This window comes from Anticarsia gemmatalis, chromosome 2 (genome assembly GCF_050436995.1).
Source record: "Anticarsia gemmatalis isolate Benzon Research Colony breed Stoneville strain chromosome 2, ilAntGemm2 primary, whole genome shotgun sequence".
NCBI classification, from domain to species: Eukaryota; Metazoa; Arthropoda; class Insecta; order Lepidoptera; family Erebidae; genus Anticarsia; species Anticarsia gemmatalis.
In genome coordinates, this window is record NC_134746.1 from 2,928,464 (window position 1) to 2,952,471 (window position 24,008).

Genomic DNA, 24,008 nt, shown 5'->3' on the forward strand with positions numbered 1-24,008 from the left:
GTGTTGTTTGTGGAATTTAACATTGTTTATGGGTTCCAGCTGAGCAGTAATGGGCACTTTAACCACAGGGTGCTTTACACTTAGTTAAATATTGTTTTCTTTCTGACAGACATTCTGTTGTCTATAGAGCTTTTCTTGTTACTGCAAGTAATACAAAAGAAGAAAATAAGTTTATAACATTTAGGCTTTAAATTAAAATATAGTACATTGTAATAAGTAATATTGTACATATTACAAATATTTATGACTGTCATACAATAATTATTTAAAATTTAATTTGGCTAGGTAAATCCTGACAATAACTAAATCCTGACAGAAGCAATTTTAAACTTTATTGTGTAATAAATAAGACTCTTTTTAAATTCCAATACATTACTATAATAAAATATAAGGTAAGGAAAATTTATTTCTAAACAATAAATTGTGTAAATTATTATTAGTGGTATAGTAGGCAAATATGATTAGATAGCTCTACTTGTCACTTAGTAATGGAGAACACATTTGTTGATGACTGATTAGGGATAATGATTATTCATTATAAATAATGAGGTTTTAGACTGAATACAATATACACAAGGTAGGTATATAATTATCATTCAATACATAATAGCTTAGATAATAGATAAGCATGTATGACAAAGTTCATACAAAAAAAAAATCAGATTTTACATTATTCAGAGTTTACATTAATTTTAGTTTGTTTTGTGTCACATTTGAATAGGGATGTTTCTGGGGTATTAAGATAATCTCTCCAATTGGTCTGTCAGTTGCATAATTGAAAAATATTAAGGCATGTTATTAAAAAAAAAGCAAACACAAAATTTTATTAATTTTAAAAACCATTAAAGTTATGTAGTGACGTCATGCGACTTTCAATTCAATGTATCGCTGTACTTAAGTATCTGATTATGTACAAAACGAAAAAAACGTTCAAAATATAAAAAAAAATTAAGCAACATCCCAATTATTATCATCTTCTGCGATGGGCTACAGAATTATTTCGTAAAGTAATTGTAAGAGACAGTCATAAACTTAAACAGTATGTAAAATGCGTATTAATACCTTTAATGACACGTTCTATTTGTCACGCTAATCGCCGACGTGTTTAGTACTTTTAACTAATAAAGATAAGTGCCTGTTAACTAAGGCTCTGTGTAAACTTTAATACTTTTTACACGAAAATTGTGTTTAAGGAGATTACAGACTAGATATACGAATTTATGATGTACAAATTGTACCAGTCGGTAAACGGTCGGTTATGTTTAGCGCAATTAACTTCGGTTGGGTTCTAGCGACCGATGAGGCTGCCTATCCATTTACGCGGAGCGAGCGGTCCAGAGCAACCGCGAATTATTAGCCTTAAAGTCTTATCATGCCTCGGATTGGCCTAAAACGGTCAGTCTGTTCCGTATGCGTATGCATGTATGTAAGTTTCTGCGATTTTTCAATGGCAGTATCGTTATAACCAAGCATTATTACCAGCCCAAGTTAACAGAATCTTTTTAGAAGTTCCGGACCGAGCAAAATCAACGTTAACACACCAAAACAGATACTCATAGCTGGATTTGAGTATCAGTAAATAATATGCAAATTACGAAGTTTAAGTATAAAATAATGGAGAAAATGTTTCAGAATACCTAATTTGTAATTTACCAGGTAATATCGAGTTCGGGTCGGTCCCGGTTGGATGAAGGTAGAAATGATTCATGAATGTTTATTAGCCTGCATATAATAGGGGATCGGGCAAGTGACGCGTGGGTCTACTACGCTCGGGTTCACATCTCAAGGCTGCTGTAAAATTAATGATATTTTTGATATCGTCGAATGTATCTTAGGAAATTATTACGTGTACCGCATAAATATTTCGCAACTATTATTCTGAGACTATGAGTAACTAACTTCGATACGCCCAACATACTTTCGCTTTTATAATTTTAGCAGAATGTACCAGTTATAAACATCATCCGGTGAGTTCAGTTGATTATATGAAGAGCTTTTGTAATTAAATACAAACCTCTTCAGCGAAAGTGGTCGCACTTGATGCGATTAAAGTGGTATAACACTTCAGATTAGCTGTCTTACACGAAAATATTTGTCGCTATTGCAAATCTATGCTTTATATCTTGAATTCTTGACATTGACCTTAAGTTTAGTAGCGCTAAATCGTTGGCCGCACTCCCAATGTTATGTAAAGAAAGCACCGCGAGCACGTGGGTGCGCCGCGCCGCGAAGTCGCAGTCGCACCGTGTGACCCAGACCTAAGCGAATTCGCGTGTTGATTACTAACAATTTTTTTCACGTTCGAACAGTTGCCGATACCACCGTTTACCGACCAAACGTTTGTTTTAAATAATTAACGTATTTTCGTTAATGTTATAAAATCAATATTATTCGGGAAAGTGATGATACATTTTAAATGAGTACGCTTTCAGTGACAGTGTTCCTTTAAAATGAATCTTGATAGAACGTGTCATTATCTCAAAGTTAAAATTTGTTGATCAAACAGATGATTCAGTCTCAAGTCTGCGTAGAACAGTGAACAGACAAGGTCAGTCGCTACGTGTTAGTAATTTTACTGTACAAGCAGTTTTTGTGCACCGCAATGATCGCGAGGTTGTTTATAGAGGCAACGTTTTACTCTGTGTACGATTTGGCATTGTTCAGAATTAACAAGTCCAATGTGAGGTGTAAAACATATAAAGTATGTCGATGAGTTCTTATTTGGCGTTATCTGGAATGTGAATGTGTACTGAATGAATCTTTTATTGTTGATATATCCTTAGTTGATGTCATGACAAAATGATTCTTATCTTACGTGCATTTATGATGCATTGTCGTTTGTGCGACTTGAGGAAAGTTGGTTGCGGATGACAAGTGACTGATTCGCTTACTGTTTGGGATAGACGGAGAGGGAGAGAGAGGAGAAGATCGGCGAGATTCAGGCGATGTCCGTGCTCAGCACGTACCAGGACAACCTGTCGCAGGACATGAACACTGACCGGTAAGTAGGGACACCTACTGTCAATGTCACTGACGCGTAATGTAAATGAACCCACTTACGTATACATGTTAGTCATCGTTCACTTTAATGTCGTGATTAAAAGCACAAAAGAATAACTGACAATTATAAAGAGGCACGAAAACTGAACCTGGTTCATAACTAGAATTTGAAAGTATAAAAATTGCTGCGTATTTAAGCAAACTGTCGAAGATGTAAAGTTGGTTTAAGACAGTCCACTGTCTCGTTATAATTGTCAAGTAGCACAACTCGACTTGTTAAGCCTCTTCCACAAGTAACAAATTACGTACTTACCTAATGCCTAAAGCGACTGGTTTTACCCATACTTTATCCGTTTAAACGTTAGATAACATCCTTTGAAGGACCGTTTGTTATTCATCCGTGTTTGGAGATTAAAAGCCTTTTGTATTTTATAGATTTATAGCCATCCGGAAATAAGTTTTCTGGAAGTCCTTATTACATAACAGAATGACAAAAATTCAAGGTGTTAGGAGTTAATCTCTCCTATATCCCTATAGCTAATCTTGCAGAAAGAATTTATCTTAAAGATAGTAAACATAGTTCACAGGAAGTATAAGAATTTTACTGCTCAATTTGCGTTTAGAGGTCATTGTAATTCGTCCAAGAACGCTCTTACTTTTTCAAGGTTTTGTTCTGTTTATAACATGTTTGTTCCCACTTAGGTACTCAAATATTTAAATTAAACCTGCACTGCACTTTAATTATGTAACAACATTACGTGGCACTTATTATTGTGGCTAACAACACCAAAGGGGCCAGTTTATTTATTACCTTCTAACCTAATTGACAGAATTAATACTCTATTCCCTCAAGTTGAGTCATTCTTTTGAAATATTAGGTTCAATATGAAATTAATTTACTGGATACGGGCTTAACAAGTCGATAATTAAAGAATAAATATAAAATGAGTTCGAAATAAGGGATGGTATTATATAGCCAAATGAATTTAAGTAGGTAAAAAGTAGTATTTTAGTGGAAACATCGTCAAGAAGTTCGAGTCCAAAGTCTAAAAATCTTTTTAAAAAACAATGGCCTTTTATTTTTAGTGTCTAGTTAAGTTGTTCGTAAATAAATATCCAAAAACAAAATACTCTCATGTTCAATTTTTGTAAAGTCATACAAATTTTACATATACGTATGCACACGTGGACGTTTATAACGTGCGTGTGTTTCAATACGTCTTTAGCATTTAGTTGTACAATACGATCCTGAAAACTCATTGTAGGTATACAAATGTACTACTTCATATTAATTATATCAGTATAATTGAGTACTTGATAACAGTCAAACCAGCTAATCTTTATGAAATGTCAGAATCACATTTTAGCATAGAAATACAGTGCAGTGTCGCCACTATACCATATTTTCGTTGGAATCAAATGGGTAGCTAATAAAATGTTTCAGTCTGTAATAATTACAATTTCATCATAATTTTCGAAAAAAAATATGTAGCCTGAACATTTCAGATGAACCTTTTACAAGTTTAGTAATTTTTCGTTAACTCTGTTAAGTACCCAATTAGGGGAAAAGGGGTCATAGTAACTACAAAAGTATATTAATTATTAAGAGTATAGTAGTAGTGATTTAATCTACATTACAATTGTGTGGTAAACTATAACCAATGTTGAGGAAAACAGTATCTGCCTTATTAATTTGTGGGTTATACCTAATTGTATTATGTTAATTAAAATGATTCTTATCGTCGACCATTGTTTTAAATTTTTGGTAGGTTTGTTATTTTTATTTTAAATAAGAAAAACTGCTGACGCAAAATGCGTCAACAAAATATATCAACACCAATTATTGTGCATTTTAAAATCTAGGTAAAGGGTGTCTGTCTAATGATGAGCCCCGAAAGCAAACGTTGCGACTTTAAATTAGTTAGTAAATGTTGGATTTCTGAAATCTCAAAGGTTATCTACATAATGTTTTTCACTGTTATGCTACGATATTAAATACTCATATAGGTATTGAATTTTATTCTAAGTATATGTTCTTAGTCGATCTTAGTTCGATACCACAAAAAATACTATTTATTTAAGCATTTTTAGCATATAAGTATGGTTATTATTCACTCGATAAGTGCTTATGTCATCGTTCTGCAATTTTATGTTCAGTGTTATTGTACTTTGTTTCAAATATGGCCGTCATGTATGGATTTATCTATTTATATTACATTATGACGAATTACATATGTAAGTAAATAGTATAGTGTGTTTCAGGATATTTATTGATGACAAATGTCGTTTCAAACTAAACAATTAATGAAATAACATGAGTCAATTAATTAAATATTTTGAAACATGCTGTACTATGGGTGCTATAGGGGGTGATGTTTTTTCTGCATGATGTCTATTTCGCAGTCTATCTTTTTTAAAGGGGGAATTGTTTCTTTTGTTTTCTTTTCTTTATGTGAAGACTTTTTATGTTTATACACAATTTTCAAAACACCTATGTTCCAGTATTTTTTTTTACATATTATGAAATAGGTAATAGAGAGTTATATTACTATTTAGGGTCAAACTTCGGGTATAAAACATTTTTTTTACTCGTCTTAACATTGTCGATACAGTAAATACTTACTGCACAGTGAACACTTATGAATCAATCGTTATATTTACCATAGTTATGTTTACCATTATAAGGAAGTGAAACAACTAACAAAGAGTACGTAGTATGTTTGTATATAATTCCTAGCATCCATTATTGAGTACTTTATTGGAACTATTGGAAGAATGATGCTCATACTTATTAGAATAATAATGTACTGATTGATGACAATTGAACGATATATACCGTCTTTACTCACGTGAATTTAATTTATAGAATGTTTGATTCATTATAATGAAACTCTTTTCAAGAAAGTTGGAAATGAAACATTTTTAAAAGACAAATTGAAATAGTACTTATTCAGAATATTAGGAGTAAGAAGACATATAAACATTATTTTTATTTTATTTCTTTCAAAATTATTAGTTTGGATTATGTTTCAAAATTATTTATTGACGATTATTTAATTCACTATCTTTAATTTCATACCGAAATTCAAAATTCTAACCTGCAACATTTTGGCTAACGCGTTTACTAATTTTAGACCTAGTACTTTCAAAATTATTTTGCATGGAACTAATATGAAGGAAAACCTCCTTGTAGGTAATAAAGCCTTAATTGGCACATGTCCCAAGTGTAGAATAATTTCAGGGACAACGGTAGCGAAGCGTCCACGCGAGCTGCCGAGGAGTGTGGATGTGACGTCACAAACATTGGCTCAAACGGCAATGGCAAAACACCGGCCAACCATTGCTCGTGAGTAATTTGGTCAAACATTTGATCAAACGTTTATCATTCGAGACTGAACCTTATTTGGCTGTACACGTTGGTAGATAACTGCATCGTTTTAAGAAGTTTAATTGATGACTTCCCGTTTCCTATTACCTTTCCTAGTCCTACCTCCGTACCTTAATTGAAGAGCATCATTGCATACAGTTATCAGAAAATCCTCTGCGCATTGGTACAGTGCTGTGCTGATTAGCAGTACCGTAATTAAAGAGTCATTACCTATATTTATCAGGCATTCTTCTGAACACTTGTACTTACGGATTAGCAGTATATGACTGCTGGTAAGCCTTAAAGTTAGCAAGCACCATCAAATTTAACCTTAAGAGGTTTTAAAGAAGTAATAAATAAATAAAATCACACAAATTAGGCGAATTCGGCACATTTTATACACTCTGGTGATGAAATGGTTAGATACAGTAACATCTCGACTCAATTATCAAACTTATAAGTCTGCAAGTTTAAAATGTTCCTGTGGCACAGTTCTGCTGCTCTTGTGGCACACAAGTGGTTAATTGCGTGGGGAGGGGCGGGTGGGTTCGATTCCCACAATTAACAACAATTATTTGTTCAATCCACAAATAATTATTTCGGGTCTGGTTGTACTTTGCGTCCGTTGATTGTTTATTTGTAAAATTCCCCGTGACACAAGAGAAATTCTTGGTGAGTTTTGTCTTTTAAATAAATAATAACAAAAAACCCAATGACTTGTAATTAAATGTAAGGAGAAATTACCGTTAGTTTTTACTCAGACGAAAAACCTTGACGGCAAATGATGCATTTATTTCCCAATGGTGACTAGTTCGGCTAAATGAGGTTCTATCATAGTAGTTGGCACATTATCACTCATTGTATTTATGTATATTATATGTATTGTCCTGTCCTGTCTCTTGTGGAGTGTGGGCTATTGCATGTGGTCTAATGCATGTGGTTTTGGGCGGTGATAGTAACCAGAATGGCTGGCATGGAGAATTAGTTTTAAGGATTAATTAAATATAGGTACATATTATTTTATAAGGTGTTATAGACTTTTTTATACAGTTAAACAGTGTATAAGCAGTACGGAACTTTCAATTTACAATTGGTCTGTTTTTGTTATTTTTTTGATGCCCTAGTGTAAACTTTCATTTGAATAGAGAAAATACCTAACTGCTTGGACACAGACTGACTAATTATTTAAAAGATTTATACGTATATAATATACACATATTACAAAAAAAGGATAAACACATCGTATATGGTTGTATTGAGAACACATTCCACGGACATTTTTGCCGTAATTTTTAATATCTAAGTAGGAAACCGCGTGGTAATATTTATATTTATCACATTGTGACTCACAAATTTTAATGTAATTAAACGTTCATTGTTTGTTCTAATCAAGGGAGCACTTCTCATAAATAAACATTACTAGCGTTACGAGAGGGAAACGCATCGTTACATACAAACAAGCATGAGGAAGCATTTGTAACTTGTCGGTTTGGACAAAACTGGCCTTTTAGAAATGTTGAACTAGCTTCTGGCCGCGATTTCGTCCGCGTGAAAAGATTTTCCGGGGTAAAAGTATGTGTATGTGTTAATTCCGGTTACGAGCTATCAGTGTACTACATTCAATTAAAATCCGTTCCGTAGTTTCTTTGTGAAAGAGTAACAAACATACTTACAAACATTCATACACCTTCACAAACTTTTAGTAGGATGATGTTGTATAACACGATAACATTCTGTAACAAATGTCTACTGATTTGTGAACAGCACGTTGTAACATTAATGTGGGATATGGGAATATCTGGGACCGCACTTTTGTAATGAACAGGAAAACTTAAAGATACACTCTTGACCTCTAGACTTGTGTCAATAACATATTCTAATGCACATAAAATTCAAGTATTCCTATATGCGCTCTTACTCATAGATATGAATAAGAGATGTAGGATACATTTGCGGAAAATGCGGCTTTGTTTCTAAACAAATATGAGATAAGATAACTAGTTACAAGCATTATAAAGGGATTTTTGGTTAGCTTATAATAAATTATCTAGCCTAGTAAACAAATGTATTCCTAGAAATTATTTTACGGCTTTGCCACGTGTAACAGAAAGTTTTATAGACCAGTCAAATCAAAACTATAAAGGACACTTTTACAAACAACTGTCAGATAAACTATCTGCTAAATAAAGTACCAGCAAATGTATGAAAACGACTGTTTAAATTCCACTTAATAAGCCATCTAAAAGATATTTTGAAGTGGTGAACTGCGCCGTACGAAAATATGACAGGTTTGTTTTTCAATTTCAACAATTTACTCGATATTTACGAACTACTGAATTTGAGTTAAAAAGCTTCCTGAACTTTCCATGTAAATTCAAATACATTCATTCAAAGGCAAACGTGCTGTAAGGATGTATATTACCTTATTTATTATTTCACATGAGCTCGTACGTGGAAAATCTAGTGGTACGTTGGATCAATAAGGGTTCATTGGTATTAGAACCTACTTCTATTCCTAGTACTGGCTGAGCTATTCTTAGCCTTTCAGTCTACATAAAGATGTTCATGTTTGTAATACAATGTCGTACAGCTATATTTTGATGTAGGTATATTTATCAATGAATGTTTAAATTATCAATTTTCTTATCGCATTTTCTTATTATAATACCTAATTATTATATTTTTGCGACATATTATCGACGTGGTACCTACTATTATTCTGTATACTAGAAGGTAGATTTAAAATGAATTTATGTTTATACGATTCGCTTATAAGCAGATTTAGAGGGATTTAAGAATTAACCACACCTTTCTGTTACACTATTTTAAAAGGAAGTAGTTGGTAGTTTTAAGCACATTCTCATATAAGGTACCCGCGGGTATTAAGGCCTAGCTAAGGGAGATTTGTAATAAAATGAAGAATATCCAATATAATCAACCAGTTTTTATAATAATCAGTCATGTACTTATATTACTACCGAGTTTAAACAAAAAATAGCTTCTAAAGCTTAAAACTAAAACATTATATCACTTTTAAAAAAACGCTGTCTTTAGGCCTTATTATAATAGGGTAGGGTAAAAAGGCCTATACTATAAACTATTCAAAAATCAACTTAAACTAGTATTCTTGACAGTAAATTAGTATTCTTGACATCAATAATCATTAACATAAGGCAATAGAAAGCATAGTAGTCTTAATAAATTAAAAAAATGTCCTTATTCGCATCCATCAGGACATTGAAAATCATCAGTATATTCTGCAGTCAAACCGACACATTCTTCGTGGTACTACTTAGAGCATCGCGAACATTGCCTCATAGCATCATCCATTCTATCTTATTTGCAAGCATGACAGTACCGATCATTTTTTTTTTGTGATTTATTTTTGTCAGATCGCCTTCTGACCACAATGCTCGTTTGGGAGGCATCGTGACTGTAAGCACTAAAAACAATAATATATAAATTGAAAATATAAACTACGTATATACTACCACTAAAAAACATTTTAAAAACACGTTCCTACTTATATAGCAGTTAAAAAAATAGGAGTATAATAAGGCCTATTGTAAAATTTTATAGGCCTTAATATCCGCCAACCACCTATTTACAGAAAAGAATAATAATATAATTTTTATAACTACAAGTCTCTTAAAACGGTAATTTACAGACAAGCATACAATAATTAATAAGCGGACAGTCAATACAGGTTTGTAAATATGATATTTTCTAAACAACTTACGTTTTACTAGAGTCAATTTTTATAATTCGTGCTGCTGAACCGCACTTCTGAATGATTTCGACGATATTTGCGGGAGGAGAAGTGCTAGAGTGCGTCCGCCACTTTGCAGCGACTTGTATACGCTCTGAGCTTGTGTGACAGTAATCTTGATCGTCAACTACTGTATTTCGTACGTTTTTTGTGATTTAGGCCTTATTACCCGACAGGCCTTAATACCCGCAGGTACCTTATACTGCACCAAGCTTATTTTGAAGGATCTTAGAGGGCCTACGGATATAACGGAATTCTTTTAATTGTTAGATTTAAATCTGAATGGATTTGAATCTATCGAGAGTTCGAGGAATCAGCTTCAAGTAGCTTGATAAAAACCATAATGACAGAGTTAAGTTCTTATTTTTATTTTAAGACTTAATTATAGTTGGTAAAGCGTTGCACCTACCATTCATACATTTAATGCACCATATACTTTAAAAACACATCTTAATTTCTCTCTACAATATCTGACCCATCATTCCCCCTCCAGGATCGTAATGGGTGGTATCCTGAACAACCCGTCCCTCACCTTCAACGATGGTGTGCGGACGATTGACTACGTGCTGGTATGGGAGGCCAACAACCTGGACGCCACTACGCAAGAGGCCAGCAGGTTCCGCAGAATATTCGAGGAGAACCTCGAGAAAGATGGACTGCAGTTGGAGAGAGAGGCGCCTGAGAACTTGTATGGACTGAATTTTGTTAAGGTATTGTATTCTTTATACGTTTTGTAAGAAATTGTGATTTTTCTCTATTGCTCTTGTGTCACGGTGACTTTTAAAACATACAAACAGCGAACAGAGTACAACCAGACCTGAACAGTTATTAGTGGATCGCACAAACAATGTAATTGTTCCGTGTAGGAATCGAAACCACGACCTGCCAACTCAACGGAAGCGGCGTGGTGAACTTAACCACTGCGCCATGGAGGCAGTCGAGGAGGTCTTCGTCGCGCAGTGGTTTTAAATAGTCGCAAAACGGCACTACCATTGCGTCTGGAGGTCGTAGGCTCGATTCCCACACGGGATTATTATTTATGCGATGTTGTATTTATGCGCATCAAAGTTGTTTCGGGTCTGGTTGTACTTTGTGTCTATTGTTTATGTTTATAAAAGTCCTTGCAACACAATAGCAATTCTTAGTGAGGGTTGTCTCTTTTATATGATAAGGTAAGAAGATAAGAAGTTCCTTGTCCTTTACTAGTATCGTAAAAAGTTCTCGTTAGTGTGAAAGCTTAACTAATTAAGCGAGAAGTATTACGGCTCTTTATTTTATGTAGATCTCAAAAATTGTTTTAGGATGATATTTTTATTATTGGATTGCCTGAATTCTGGTTGATAAAATTAAATCTGGTTTTAGTACTCTTATCGACGCTGCATTGATAGAAACATGATCACATGGTTTTGTGTTTAGCTGCAGTGTTTTTTACATTGATGCATAAAATAACAATACTCATAACTGATAGCAATTACCTATTATAAGTTAAGTTAAGAAGTCTGAAAAGCCTTTGCTTCAAACTAAACTTACTACATATGGCAGTCGAAATACCACAGTTCATAACTTCTATGTTATACAACATTCTAAGCAATAACCTAGACCAAGCAATCGTGCCATAATATTTATACTTTAATACAATACCCAAGGCCTTGAGAAAAAATACGGTAATAAGATGTTACGACCTAGAAGTCAACACGCGATATGCCAATGTATGTTTCTTTAAGTGAAAAAATCATTACTGATAACCGGTTTAAAATTGCATATTACTTGAACTTGCCGTGTGTTACTGACCTCAATTACAGGTTTAATAATAATTTATGGTGTAGGTCATCTCGTAATAGTATTGTTACGTATTGGATTGCTAAAATATTCAAGGTTATTAATTCCCTTAGGTTTGCTACACACATTTTCGATTTGGCATTAATGTTGTCGTGTCGAGATGGTTTTGTTGATCGGTAAATTTTAATATTGCCGAACCGAACATGCCGAACCCGATATGTGTCTAGCAAACCTGACGCGCTGTTATAGTGTTAATATGCAACAACCTGAAAATGTATGGCGTATGTAAACGTATTGCAGGCGGTTTCAAATAAATTGTTATTATAACACTCATGACTATAACACCGGAATTTACGCGAAGATTCGTCACAGATTGCCTACTGGTCCACTGGTATTGTAGTCACAATTTCTTACATCTTATTTAATTTTAAAGAGATGAAAAGATCCTTGCTCCGGTGTCCGGTATACGGCAATAGACTCGCCCCCTATTATTATAAAATCAATCTTAAATTGCAAATGTCGAAATTTGGGTGTATTTTACACAAATCTGCCATTATTTTCGGGTATAGATAATGGGCGTGAAATAAATTATGAATTAATTAAAATATCTATGTTCCAAACGTGTAATATGTCCCCTTTTTTCGCAGATCCACGCGCCACTATCCGTTCTAAGAGACTACAGCGAGATTCTTAAACTGAGGATGCCGATGAAGGTATATATAATGATAATACATAATATAATATAACTAATAAACCCCCTTATAACGCAGGACTCGTGTTATGGCTTTATATGGTGTAGTCTCCCAGGGCTTGTCGCTTCGAGGTAGTTGCCGATGATAAATGTTGTTCTTATGTGTAGCGTCTTGTTAGTCTTTCAATTAACTGATGAAGATGGTCTTTACATGCATTTACTATTGTATTTTTGTTGAAACTAGCTTCTTTGACGTTTTGACTTAAGACAGAATTTTCATACAAATGTTCATCCCATATTTTATCCCCTTGGTGGTACAATTAATCAACATCCTTTCTTAGCGGATGCCTACGTCATAATATCTACCAGCCAGTAACCTTTGCGTTTTAAAGAGGTACATATATTTAGATGTTATGATATTGTAGTGGTACTTTTTGCAGTCTTATTATTGGGCAAAAATCACTCCCTTTTCACATCCTACTAAATAAATATAATCCATTACTGTCCCAGTGCTAGGCATGGGTCCCCTCCCGTACCTAATGTAGGAGGGGTTAGGCCCTGAGTCACATCCTATTCGATTCCTAATTTCAATAAATATGAAGTTTCGCATTTATTAATGCGATGTAAGTTTTCTAGCATCTAATGAATACATATTTATTCCCATACTCTCCAGTTCTTAAAAATTTTAATGATAATATTAGATTCTTTCAGTTTTTAATCCATTCCTTGTTGAACAGTAAATGTTTGTAAGACCTCAATTCGTTGATATTATTACATCGTTGTCAAAGGGACTCTTTAATCTGAATGTATATGTTCGCTTATGAATACTTAGTGCACGTTTGATGTTAGTGGATGTTATATTGTTGTATCTGCTGTAATAAATTCTACTTGATTTGGTGTAGGTTCTTCAGTGAAAATAGAGTATTACTTTGAAGCACTTATTTGTAGTTGTTCTTTCCAAAATGTAGAATATAGCAATATAACTATTGGTTAGTATTCTTATTTCAGTGGTTAGTATATTGGTATATTCATTAGTATTCTTATTTTAGTGGTTAATGCCTCTGTAACGCGGTTGGTAGTGTATGCGTCTGCCGAGTGCCGGTGTCGGGTTCGAATTCCGGGTCGTTCCAACAAGTTGAGAGCTGAGTTTTCAGTTAAGAATTTCTCAAAAATGGCTCGTAAAATAGGTTCTTTTGAGGATAAGACCTATGTGTATAGGCCTCTTATCAGGGGTTCAGTTTCAATCAGTTTAGTATTTATGTTCTCATCGCCAAGGCTTAACCGGATTACAAAACCACATCCAGTGATAAGCCACTTTGATTAAAATACCACATCCTTTAGATTATGTGACCTGTTTGTTACTTACCTTATCAAATCTCTTTCATTTTCCATTGAATGTTTAACGACAACATATCAGAATCTGTGGTTTTTACTGCCAGTAATAAATAATTTAAAAATAGACTACGTTATTTATATCGAACCGAGCAATGGTCCCTGGAATATATTTATCCTGTTGTTTATGATTTAGGGCCTCTTTCTTCAAATTGTATTGCCATCCTTTTCTAATCAACCTAAAAGGACTACCTTGTCATTGTGAAAACTTGAAGTCGTTATCTTTTTAATTCTATTGTATTATAGTATTTGATTTCTGAATTACGTGTTATAAGCTGTTCTAAAGAAAAAGGTAGATTAAATAGTGGAGCTACTGACTAGATGAAAAAAGATGCGGTAAATTAGGTCTTGAGGTGTTATGTTCTGTCACTGCACATAGAAACAACATTTGTCAGGAAGGCGTTAGAGTAAATATCATGTATCAAGCTGAGAATATTTGTGTTAAAACGAAGGTCACCTTGTGTACCCCTGACAAAGCCGAACTATACTCGGGCCATTACAAACGTGCGAACTACGTCATGATTATAGGAATAATTGGAATGTGACAATGTGTAAGTGCGAGCGAGAGAGCGTGACAAAATAAGATGACGTAGTTCGCATTTTTATAAAAGCCCACTTATAGTTTGTAACTTAAAAGAACGATTTAACAATAGTTCGAATGTGACTCGTATGTTTTACTAATTCGATTTTGTCGAGAGTAAGCCAGCAGATTCAAGAAACGGTTTGATATACTTAATTTGCACTATGATTTTCTAAGTTAGTAACAAACCTTCATTTGTCATTGCCTTCAAATATGTACTGGATTGCTGGATCCTTGGGTTGTGACGTCACAGGCACTCCGTGTTAATGACAAGAGCCAAGTTTTGCCACAAATAGTCTTACGCTTGATCTTTCAATGATATTTACTCGTACGGTGTTATTATATGTCTATATTTTTGTTATTCATGGGGTTGTATCTTTGGTGTAAATGACTCATATTATATGATTATATATGTTCATCGTGTGTTAGACTTAGTACGTGTGGTGTTGTTGCAACTAGTGTGGATACTTCTGTCGATATTTGTATGTTTGTCGATGTTAGCAGCACTATCATAGAAGCCTGCCATAGGAGAATTGAATGTACATCTTGGTTATATAGTCATTTAAAGGAGTCACCAAAAACATTATCATTTATACATTTTAAACAGAAATTTGTCTGTAAATTGTCACATATTTCAGCCCTATTCATCCACCCTACTTGACTTAAGTTTTATCTTATCTACAAGGTTCAAATTAGCTTGAATTTCATGTGACATAAAAGTGATTTAATTCATGCAAATTTCACAAAACTATTGAGTGTTACTATTTCTCATAGACTCTAGTCATCAACAGCTGCATAGAAAATGCAAGTTAAATGTCGTGTTACTAAGCACACAATGACAGCCATGCACAGTCCATAACAATAATATATGTCCGTAGGAATGCAGTAAGATAAAGAGATCACACCGAGTGAATACAATACTGAATAACGCAGCAATGTATTTCTCTCAGGTATGCGTAAGGTAAAGCATGGCTTGCTAACTCAGTGGGAGCTTGGGCATTGTGTTCCATGTCATAACGCAACGGTAAGGTGGCTTGGTTTACACCGGGATGGCTACTAGCAGCGACATGTTGAATACGTGTGTCACGCTTGTTCGTACACTTATTCGGCTCGACATCAATCGGCCTAGCCGGGCGGCAAAACTATATATGTGTAGATGACCTCGACAGGCATAAGCCGCAAGCTTAAAACAATTTCAACTGCATCTACATACACAAAATATGGGTAGTGCACACCTGTTACCGGCGCTGCGCAGGTCTTTGCGACTTATTAGAATGTAGATTATTTATAAATCATTTTACACTAAAAAACTGTTCAAAAGAAATCAAATCAGTACGATTTTTGTAGAATCAATATATCGCGTGCCAAAACACAATTAATTTCACATTTTCAAGACAAAGTGTTAGTGTTCGTCATGCCGCTGCTAGCCGCTTCCGTCCAAGTGTGAATTAAGTCTAAGCTATGCTCAATATGCTCATGTTACCTGTGCTCGATGTCGTATGAACTTGGCCGGGGCATCGCCGTGCACCCCTATAATATTGTTAGGTGTTAAAATGTTGTGACATAAAACTTTGTGAATGATTTGTATTGTATATTGTTAACTGTCTTTTGATGTACGATTAATTTGTAAATTGTATTTTTAACTAAATATTAACTTTCCAATAACTTTTTATAACAAAACTAACATTGTGATTATTTAATACGTACCTATATTTAAAAAAATATGTCTTTTTCAACTTCCAAAGCTGAATACTCGCGTACAGTATAATAGTTAGATTTACTTTAAAACTAGTAAAATCAATACTTATAAAAGTATGGACTTACTCGATCGATCAAACGTCGAGTAAAATTCGCGATTCGACCGAGTATGACAGCGTATGAGTATTATTATACAAAAACAAACCTCAGATTCAAATCAATTATTCGACTTATTGTAATTTCTTATGTAGTTACTGTCTTACTAATAAACGTCGCGTAAGCTCTGTTTAGTTATACACTACTTTGTCACCTTCACTCATATACAGTTTCAAAATTGATTGAAAGTGACAAAACACTATATCTAATCAGAACTTACACGACATTTATTATGTCCGGTTTATGAGGTACATCTAGCGGCAGTTTATGTTTTCGAACTGTTTTTTTATATGAGCTTAAACGCTATCGAATAGATAAACTATTGCTAAATGTGCCTCAGAAACTGGGGGTTAGTAAGACGGTTTGTGTACTAATATAGTGATTAACCGGTGGTGGTATGCGCACTCGCTAATTGTGTCTGTTCGAGCTAACCTGATGTAATACAATGACTAACAATCTTCTGTAACTAAGCTACTTTATATAAGGAAAAACGTTCAGGGTTTTAACTTGTGTAATTCGAAACTGGTGCTGTAATATTCCTGTTTATTTGTTTTCATAATATTTATATGGATGTCTTCATTTACACGGAAACGTGTAACAAATTCCGACGAATTGAGAACATCCTTCTTCTTTTGAAATCGGTTGAAGTTAATGAATAAACTTTCTATACCAATTATTTCGAATCTTGGAGTGATATTTAGATAGTTTTGAATGGTCATAAACTGATTGTCAAACGAACATGAGCTTATACACTCGTCGTGCACGTGCTCGCGTGCACGTTTGTGTACGTTACAATAATGGTATAAATTTAATGTTTTACAAATATACAGATATTCTTAGAGCCAGTTTTGCAGTTTATTACTACGTGTACGTGTAACCTAGCTGTTAGATAAAGTAACAGCAAATTATGAAAACTACTGTGAAATATCTGAGAGTTGTTTGATAGATATATTATGAAAAACTGGTGCAACTTTGCTGTCTTAGATGGTATTGTTAATACATGATAGTGGTTTATTTGTTTATCAATATTTATCGTTTTACATCTTATTATAGTTCAATGAACTTGATAATTTTATATTTGAGTTTTTATTACGATGACGCAGAAGTATTTGGTAAAAATAGAAGGCCTTTATTCTGCTGTGTGAGTAGGCTCATGTGAAACTCAATGGGCTTTAGATATCTCATCAATGACTTTTAAAGTATTATTAAAAGCTAGTTATTTTATTTAGCTCATAATAAATAAATTATAAATAAATTTAATCCATTAATATGTTGGGTCCCACTGCTGGGCAAGGGTCTCCTCCCGTAATGAAGAAGGGGTAGGCCTTGAGTCCACCACGCTGGCGGGTATCCAAAGATAGCAAAGTCATTAATTTACGAGAAACTATATAAGAACTTATAAGACAAGTTCTCCTACATTATATACCGAGGAGAATCGTATACCAAAAATAAGTTGAAAACCTTCGAACTCCAATGAGGTAGGCCTCGTGAGAATGCACGTGAGGAAGGTTATATTCGATTCCATTAAATATATCAGACAATGCGGTAATTACCCCATTGTGTCACGTGTCGATAATACTGATTATGTTTGTAAATAATGAGGATATTTTAATATACTATTGTAATTATAGTACCATGATAATGACAAGTTTATTTCCTAGAACACACTTGCTATCTATGGAGTCAACTAATACATTATTTTTTACGCAATTTTATAGGTACACATAAGTACGTCCATAAGATTGAAAAACATTTTAGCGTAGGTACTTAGATTTAGGGCCACCATAAAGGGTAAATTAGAAAGTTACACGATCGTTACTTTAGAAGCAATTATATGTATGTCTAGTTTGGGATAAGCTTGTGGAACTTTTTAACTACACATAATATTATTGCATTGGTTAAATGGAAAACTGAACTTTGAAGTGAGGGAGTGGGACTGTTCTACGCAAATATTATACCTAGATATGTAATATTCACTGGTGATTATGGACTAATAAATAAAAGAAAGCACAAACCTCTATGGGTATTACCAAACAACTTCTTCCATACCCTTTCTGTTGTATTGCACAATCAAATCCATAGCACAAAGTAGTTTATCAAACACTTGTAGTATCAATGATTATGAAAGACCTACAGTAGTATAAGTAAATCATGATTATAACTTGTTGATAGATTACGAAGATTTTGGATTACATAACGATTAGTTTGAATTATTTAAATCTATTATTATCTTTTAATAGTGTGTCTGTTTATCAATATTGATAGTTTTACAAGTTATTATAGTTTGATAAAAGTTAGACAAACTGAAAACTACCGGTAATTTAATGATATGGGTATTCTTGCAGATGATTGTAGTGTCGGAAGAGAAACGGAAATTGTTCTGCTATGAGAAGAGAGCCATGAAAAGCCTTCTATAGGCATGAGCTCTTAAAAGTCTTCTTAATAAAAATAATTTATTCTACTAAAGTCTTAAACGATGATTTAAATCAGTTATGACGATATAGAATATGGAATGTTTCTTTAAAATATTATATTTATGAAAATCCAAAAGCGGGCACAAAAATTTCAGTGTATATTCGTATACGAGTACTTGTTACAATAAAATATGGAATCAGAAACGTGATCCAAAATCTTAAACACATGAAGCTAAACTGTTTATTTCCTTTAAGATTGTATTTACCTAATCATGTATGATTTGAAAAAAAAATACCCATAATCAAATCACGTAATTTGCTGATGCTGCTTATCATTGCTTCAGCAATTGTTATGGACGCTATATTCTTATCAAGTAATGTTTAATAACAGTCGTTACTATACATTATACTTTAATTATGAAACAAATAATAATAAGAGCTATGTCACTACTTCTCTGTCGACTAACTTTCCGGGTCTATCTTCGAAATGAGAGCCATTTTAATGAAATCGAAGTATTTTAAATTACTGTTTTTTGTTAATAGTAAAATGGCTTTTATTTTGTCTTAAATACTAATTGTTAAAGTGTTATCAAATGTTATTGTTAAGTGAGTGGGCTTCATGTACAAAGAGCAATTAGCAAAACATATTTTTTTTAATTCCTATAGTTAACGCAACGGGTTTTCTATTGATTTATATATTCAGTTATTTTTCCTATACCATAGTATAATCTTGAGAAATGTAAACAGTAAAATAGGATATTTCTAAAATTTTATTTGGGCATGAGGTGACTGGTTGACTGAACTATTAATTGATTGTGTACCCTCTTATTACGATGCTAAAAAATACAAAGCCCACCCACTTAACACTACCATACCGCTAAAACGACCACCACTCACACCGTAGTCACCACGGCCATCCGTCTGAATCAGTCCACAGCTCTGAAGGACGTGCAGGAGAAGACGAACGGTCTGATAGACCGCGCCGGCGAGTGCTGGGAGCGCTTCATGTCCAAGATCAGGGTGGACACTGAGATGTTTCCCGAGAGGAAACACAGACTTACTGCCATTTATTCTAAGGATAAGGAATATTTGTGAGTACTTAGAATGTAATTGTAATGTACTTTTTATTTAAAGCATAATACCGAAAATCTTTGTTTTAATGTTGTTATACTAAAGATCTCATGTGTGTATCGGCAGCTGTCTACTTTGACACTGAGCGGATGGGGACAAAATAGCTTTTCTCTAAAACCAAACAGTTTCATACAGTAAAATGGACCCATTGAGCTGTACGAAACTGTTTGGTTCAAATAATTTTGTTTCTTGATTAATTCGCGCTTAACGCGTAATCACGCGTTAAATGCGAAAAATATTGATGATTTTGAAAAAAATAAGATTGTTTAATGAATTAAAAGTCTACCTAAACGTCCAAAACATCAAAATTATTCTTCAAATATGTGAACTAATGTATTATTAATCAATAAACCTTTTGTTTCCAGATTCGACATGACAGCGGAATGTTTCTGGACGCCGTCGATCCGCTCCCGCATAGTCCAGTTCATCCTGGACAGGAAGAAGTTTGACGACACTAACGACGACTTCGCCTTCGGCATCGCAAGACTGATCTCTAATTGTACTTATAGCGCTGCTTATCCTCTGCACGATGTAAGTGGGGTTGTAGTTTACTTAATACATAATTATCATCATCATTCACCTCTCGTCTGCGGATGTTAAAATTATACACACCCTCTTGTCTGTGGATCCGATCCGAAAATCCGATCCGTCCGATTCGACCGATAATTAAGATATTTAAATGACGTGTACCGGCCGAAATCTTGGTTCTTTATGAAGCTTTCGTAAGATTTAAAAAGGGAAGTAACTATATATATAAACCCCTAAATATGAGAAAGAAAAGTACCCCTTACAGCCGGGGTGTAATTTTGGCGACCGGCTCTCGGTCGCTCCACACACGAGGGGTATTTGGCCTGTATACATCTATTGCAGATGATTAAGGTGGCGTCAGATAGAATTAGTGCACTTTCGTTCGTGGCTCAAAACGCCTATGCGGGAGTGGCAACCGACACCACATTTACGACAGATAAGAGTGCTTTCAATTTCGCCATTAGCAATGTTAGTCCCATGTAATAGGGGGCGAGCTTATTGCAATTTAAGTATAATAATTTAAGATTGTCAAACTTTGGTCTAGTCTCGAAAATATTCAAATTTATATAAATTAGAAAAGCACAATAGTACTTCTTCCAACCCTCGTGACCGGCAGACGGATACTACCGGCAATGACGCCAAGGAGGCAATCATTGAATATTTATCCAATGCTATAGTAAAGTCTATTGTTTATTTACAGGGTGATCTCAAAACTCCCGGCTCAATGCGTCACCTGTTGTACACGGAGTGGGCGGCCGTGTCCAAGTGCCTCAAGTACCAACCGCTCGACTATGTTAAAGACTACTTCGGCGTCAAAATAGGTATGTACCCAAACACAATTAAAACTTGTTAATCACTCCAACAAAAAGATTTTAGGTGACCTGAATAGTAAGAAAAAGGATTAAAAAAATACCACGCTTGTCCATCCAGGCGATGTAGGCAAAGAGAGGCGTATAGTAAACACTCTTGCTATTTGTAATTTTGGTCTCATTGAATACGGGAAGAACCTATTGCCAAATACGGCGGACACTAGAAATGGAAAAATTCCTATAGCATTTTACTCGATAAGCAAATCGAACTTAAAACATCGTGAACTCTGGCGAAATATCAATAACACCTATCTGGTATTCTTATGTGCTGTTTGTAGTTTATTCAGTTGAATATTATTTTGTTTCAGGACTATACTTCGCTTGGCTAGGTTTCTACACACACATGTTGATCCCGGCTTCTATAGTTGGACTGATTTGCGTTATTTACTCAGCGGCCACTGTCTACTCTAATGTACCCAGGTATGTATTACATTTTATTTCTTTAGGTTTTAGTTCGTGCTTTGGCCTGCACAGATTAAGATCACGATATTGGTTTAGCCGTTTATCCCTAAAAACTTAACAAATCGGCCGGTAGACAGTTACTGTTCATTTTACAATACTTAATTTTTTTTATAGTATAGTAGCGACATCTAGCAAGAAATATCATAATATATATAATTACATTGTTAGAATAAACTACTTAAGTAGTTTCTAATCAGACAAAATCAGTTGATTAAAGTGTTCGAAATACTCAAGTTCACAAAAAAATTAAACAATATCAAGAGTTCCTTGCTACTTAACAACAGTAACGAACCCACTATGTAAAAGATTTACCAAAAACATAAATATTGCTTCGTAAAAAATCGTTACACGATCTTAAACACTATTTCAACTGAATAAGATTGTATGTCTTTACAGCGAAGAGGTATGCAATTACAAGTCATCAATAAAGATGTGTCCGCAATGCGACTATTTCTGCGACTACTGGGACCTCAACGCGACGTGTCTTCAGTCTCGGATCACGTACCTCTTCGACAACCCTACCACTGTGTTCTTTGCTATATTCATGAGCTTTTGGGGTGAGTACCATTTTAATATTAATATTTAGTAGTAATTATATGAAGCAAGTTAGTTTGATAACGGCGCATAGTTACGTTACGGCGGATTGGTACGTACACCTAAAACCGATTTGTCATTAAACTCAGTTTTCAAATTAGAACCCGTACTATTTTCATACAATTGACAATTCTCGAACATACATAAGTTACCAGTACAGGTTTCTAGAGATTCTTTGATTAATTAATTCCTTATTTTTAGCGTGTAGTATTAAATCTATGTTAAAATGTATGTTATGTGTTTTGTTATATAGCGGCCTGTTTCTTGGAGCTATGGAAACGATATTCAGCCGAGATGACACATCGTTGGGATCTCACAGGCTTCGACGTGTACGAGGAACATCCGCGACCGCAGTATCTAGCGAGATTAGCACATGTCAAACGAACACAGGTAAATACACTTATGTTATGTTTGACCAAATAAGATGTACATATTAAGGAATGTTTTCTTTATTTTATAAATTGAGTAGCTTTAATATAATACTATACAATGTGATGATAAAATTGAGATATTTGATAATGGTTCAAATTTCACTCTGAAGTCCAGATAGGGTTTCCCAATGAGCAATGGAAAGCTGCATCCTGTGTAAAAATACCACACTGCTTTAAAAAGAGCCGACGTAGCTCAAACGGCCGCTAAGCTGAAGGGGAACTGATTTTTTAACGTATGATTGTATAACAACTATCTATCTATCTTTCGTATGGTTAGTGGTCAACCTAGTGTCAAAGTGATTCATGCCACCCGAAATACCTTTGACATGGCTTAACGACTGTTATCTTAATTGACAACGATCGGGACCGATTTCACGTGTCCTCCGAAGCACGGAGATGCTCAGTTCAAATACCACTATGCGGTCACCCATCTATAGAATGACCGCGCCAACGGTTGCTTAAGAGTCACAGTTAGTTTTTAAACAGTTAATACTCATATCATATGTTCCACAGTTAAACGTAGTAACCGGCGAACGCGAGCCAATGGTTCCATTCTGGCGCATGCGTCTCCCGGCGACGCTGATGTCGTTCAGCATGGTCGCGCTGCTGGTGCTGCTGGCGCTGGCCACGGTGCTGGGCGTGGTGCTGTACCGCATGTCGCTGCTGGGCGCCAGCATCCTGCGACACAACGACAGCGTGCTCATCACTTACAGCCCTATTATGTTCACCACCGCTACAGCCGCTTGTATTAACTTGTGTTTCATCTGCATGTTTAATTATGTGAGTATTTTTGAACTATTACTTACGCAATATAGCTCCGTTCAGTGCCGTTTTAAGTTCTCGCCGGTCTATTATAATATCAGACATGAATATCACTTCAAAAGTGATTAGTCGGCTCGCGTTAGCGGGATGCAGGTACTAAAACTCGGCATTTCCAGCCGTATTTGTAACTTTTACGATTACAATTTCAAAATAACGTAAAAAATTACATAGTTTGATTTGAAATGAATCTTTTACGAGTGCAAGTTAATTAAAGTTAAGGTTAATTTTTCGATAACCCCTATAAAGTCAACTACCCATTCCAGTAATGGATCGACCGTCTGGCAGTCAATCAAATCCTTTTTAGTAGATCTGGTAGTAAAGTTAA

General features: G+C 34.6%; 1 protein-coding gene across 8 annotated transcripts in view; it reads left to right on the forward strand.

Moving 5' to 3' along the window:
• LOC142979461 (anoctamin-1-like) overlaps positions 1-24,008 on the forward strand; it is a 37,519-nt gene that overhangs the window by 981 nt on the left and 12,530 nt on the right. For 2 of the 8 annotated variants that reach the window (XM_076124372.1, XM_076124406.1), the window contains exons 2-13: positions 2,904-3,001; positions 6,242-6,346; positions 10,630-10,846; positions 12,563-12,628; positions 15,457-15,528; positions 19,777-19,937; positions 20,343-20,508; positions 21,206-21,326; positions 21,683-21,794; positions 22,233-22,393; positions 22,684-22,820; positions 23,375-23,641. In XM_076124372.1, the coding sequence (XP_075980487.1) occupies positions 2,904-3,001; positions 6,242-6,346; positions 10,630-10,846; positions 12,563-12,628; positions 15,457-15,528; positions 19,777-19,937; positions 20,343-20,508; positions 21,206-21,326; positions 21,683-21,794; positions 22,233-22,393; positions 22,684-22,820; positions 23,375-23,641 (1,683 nt within the window). Of the gene's footprint in view, positions 1-823; positions 2,549-2,587; positions 2,702-2,903; positions 3,002-6,241; positions 6,347-10,629; positions 10,847-12,562; positions 12,629-15,456; positions 15,529-19,776; positions 19,938-20,342; positions 20,509-21,205; positions 21,327-21,682; positions 21,795-22,232; positions 22,394-22,683; positions 22,821-23,374; positions 23,642-24,008 lie in introns of those variants that run through there. The other 6 variants (XM_076124414.1, XM_076124396.1, XM_076124430.1 and 3 more) reach the window with 6 other exon arrangements.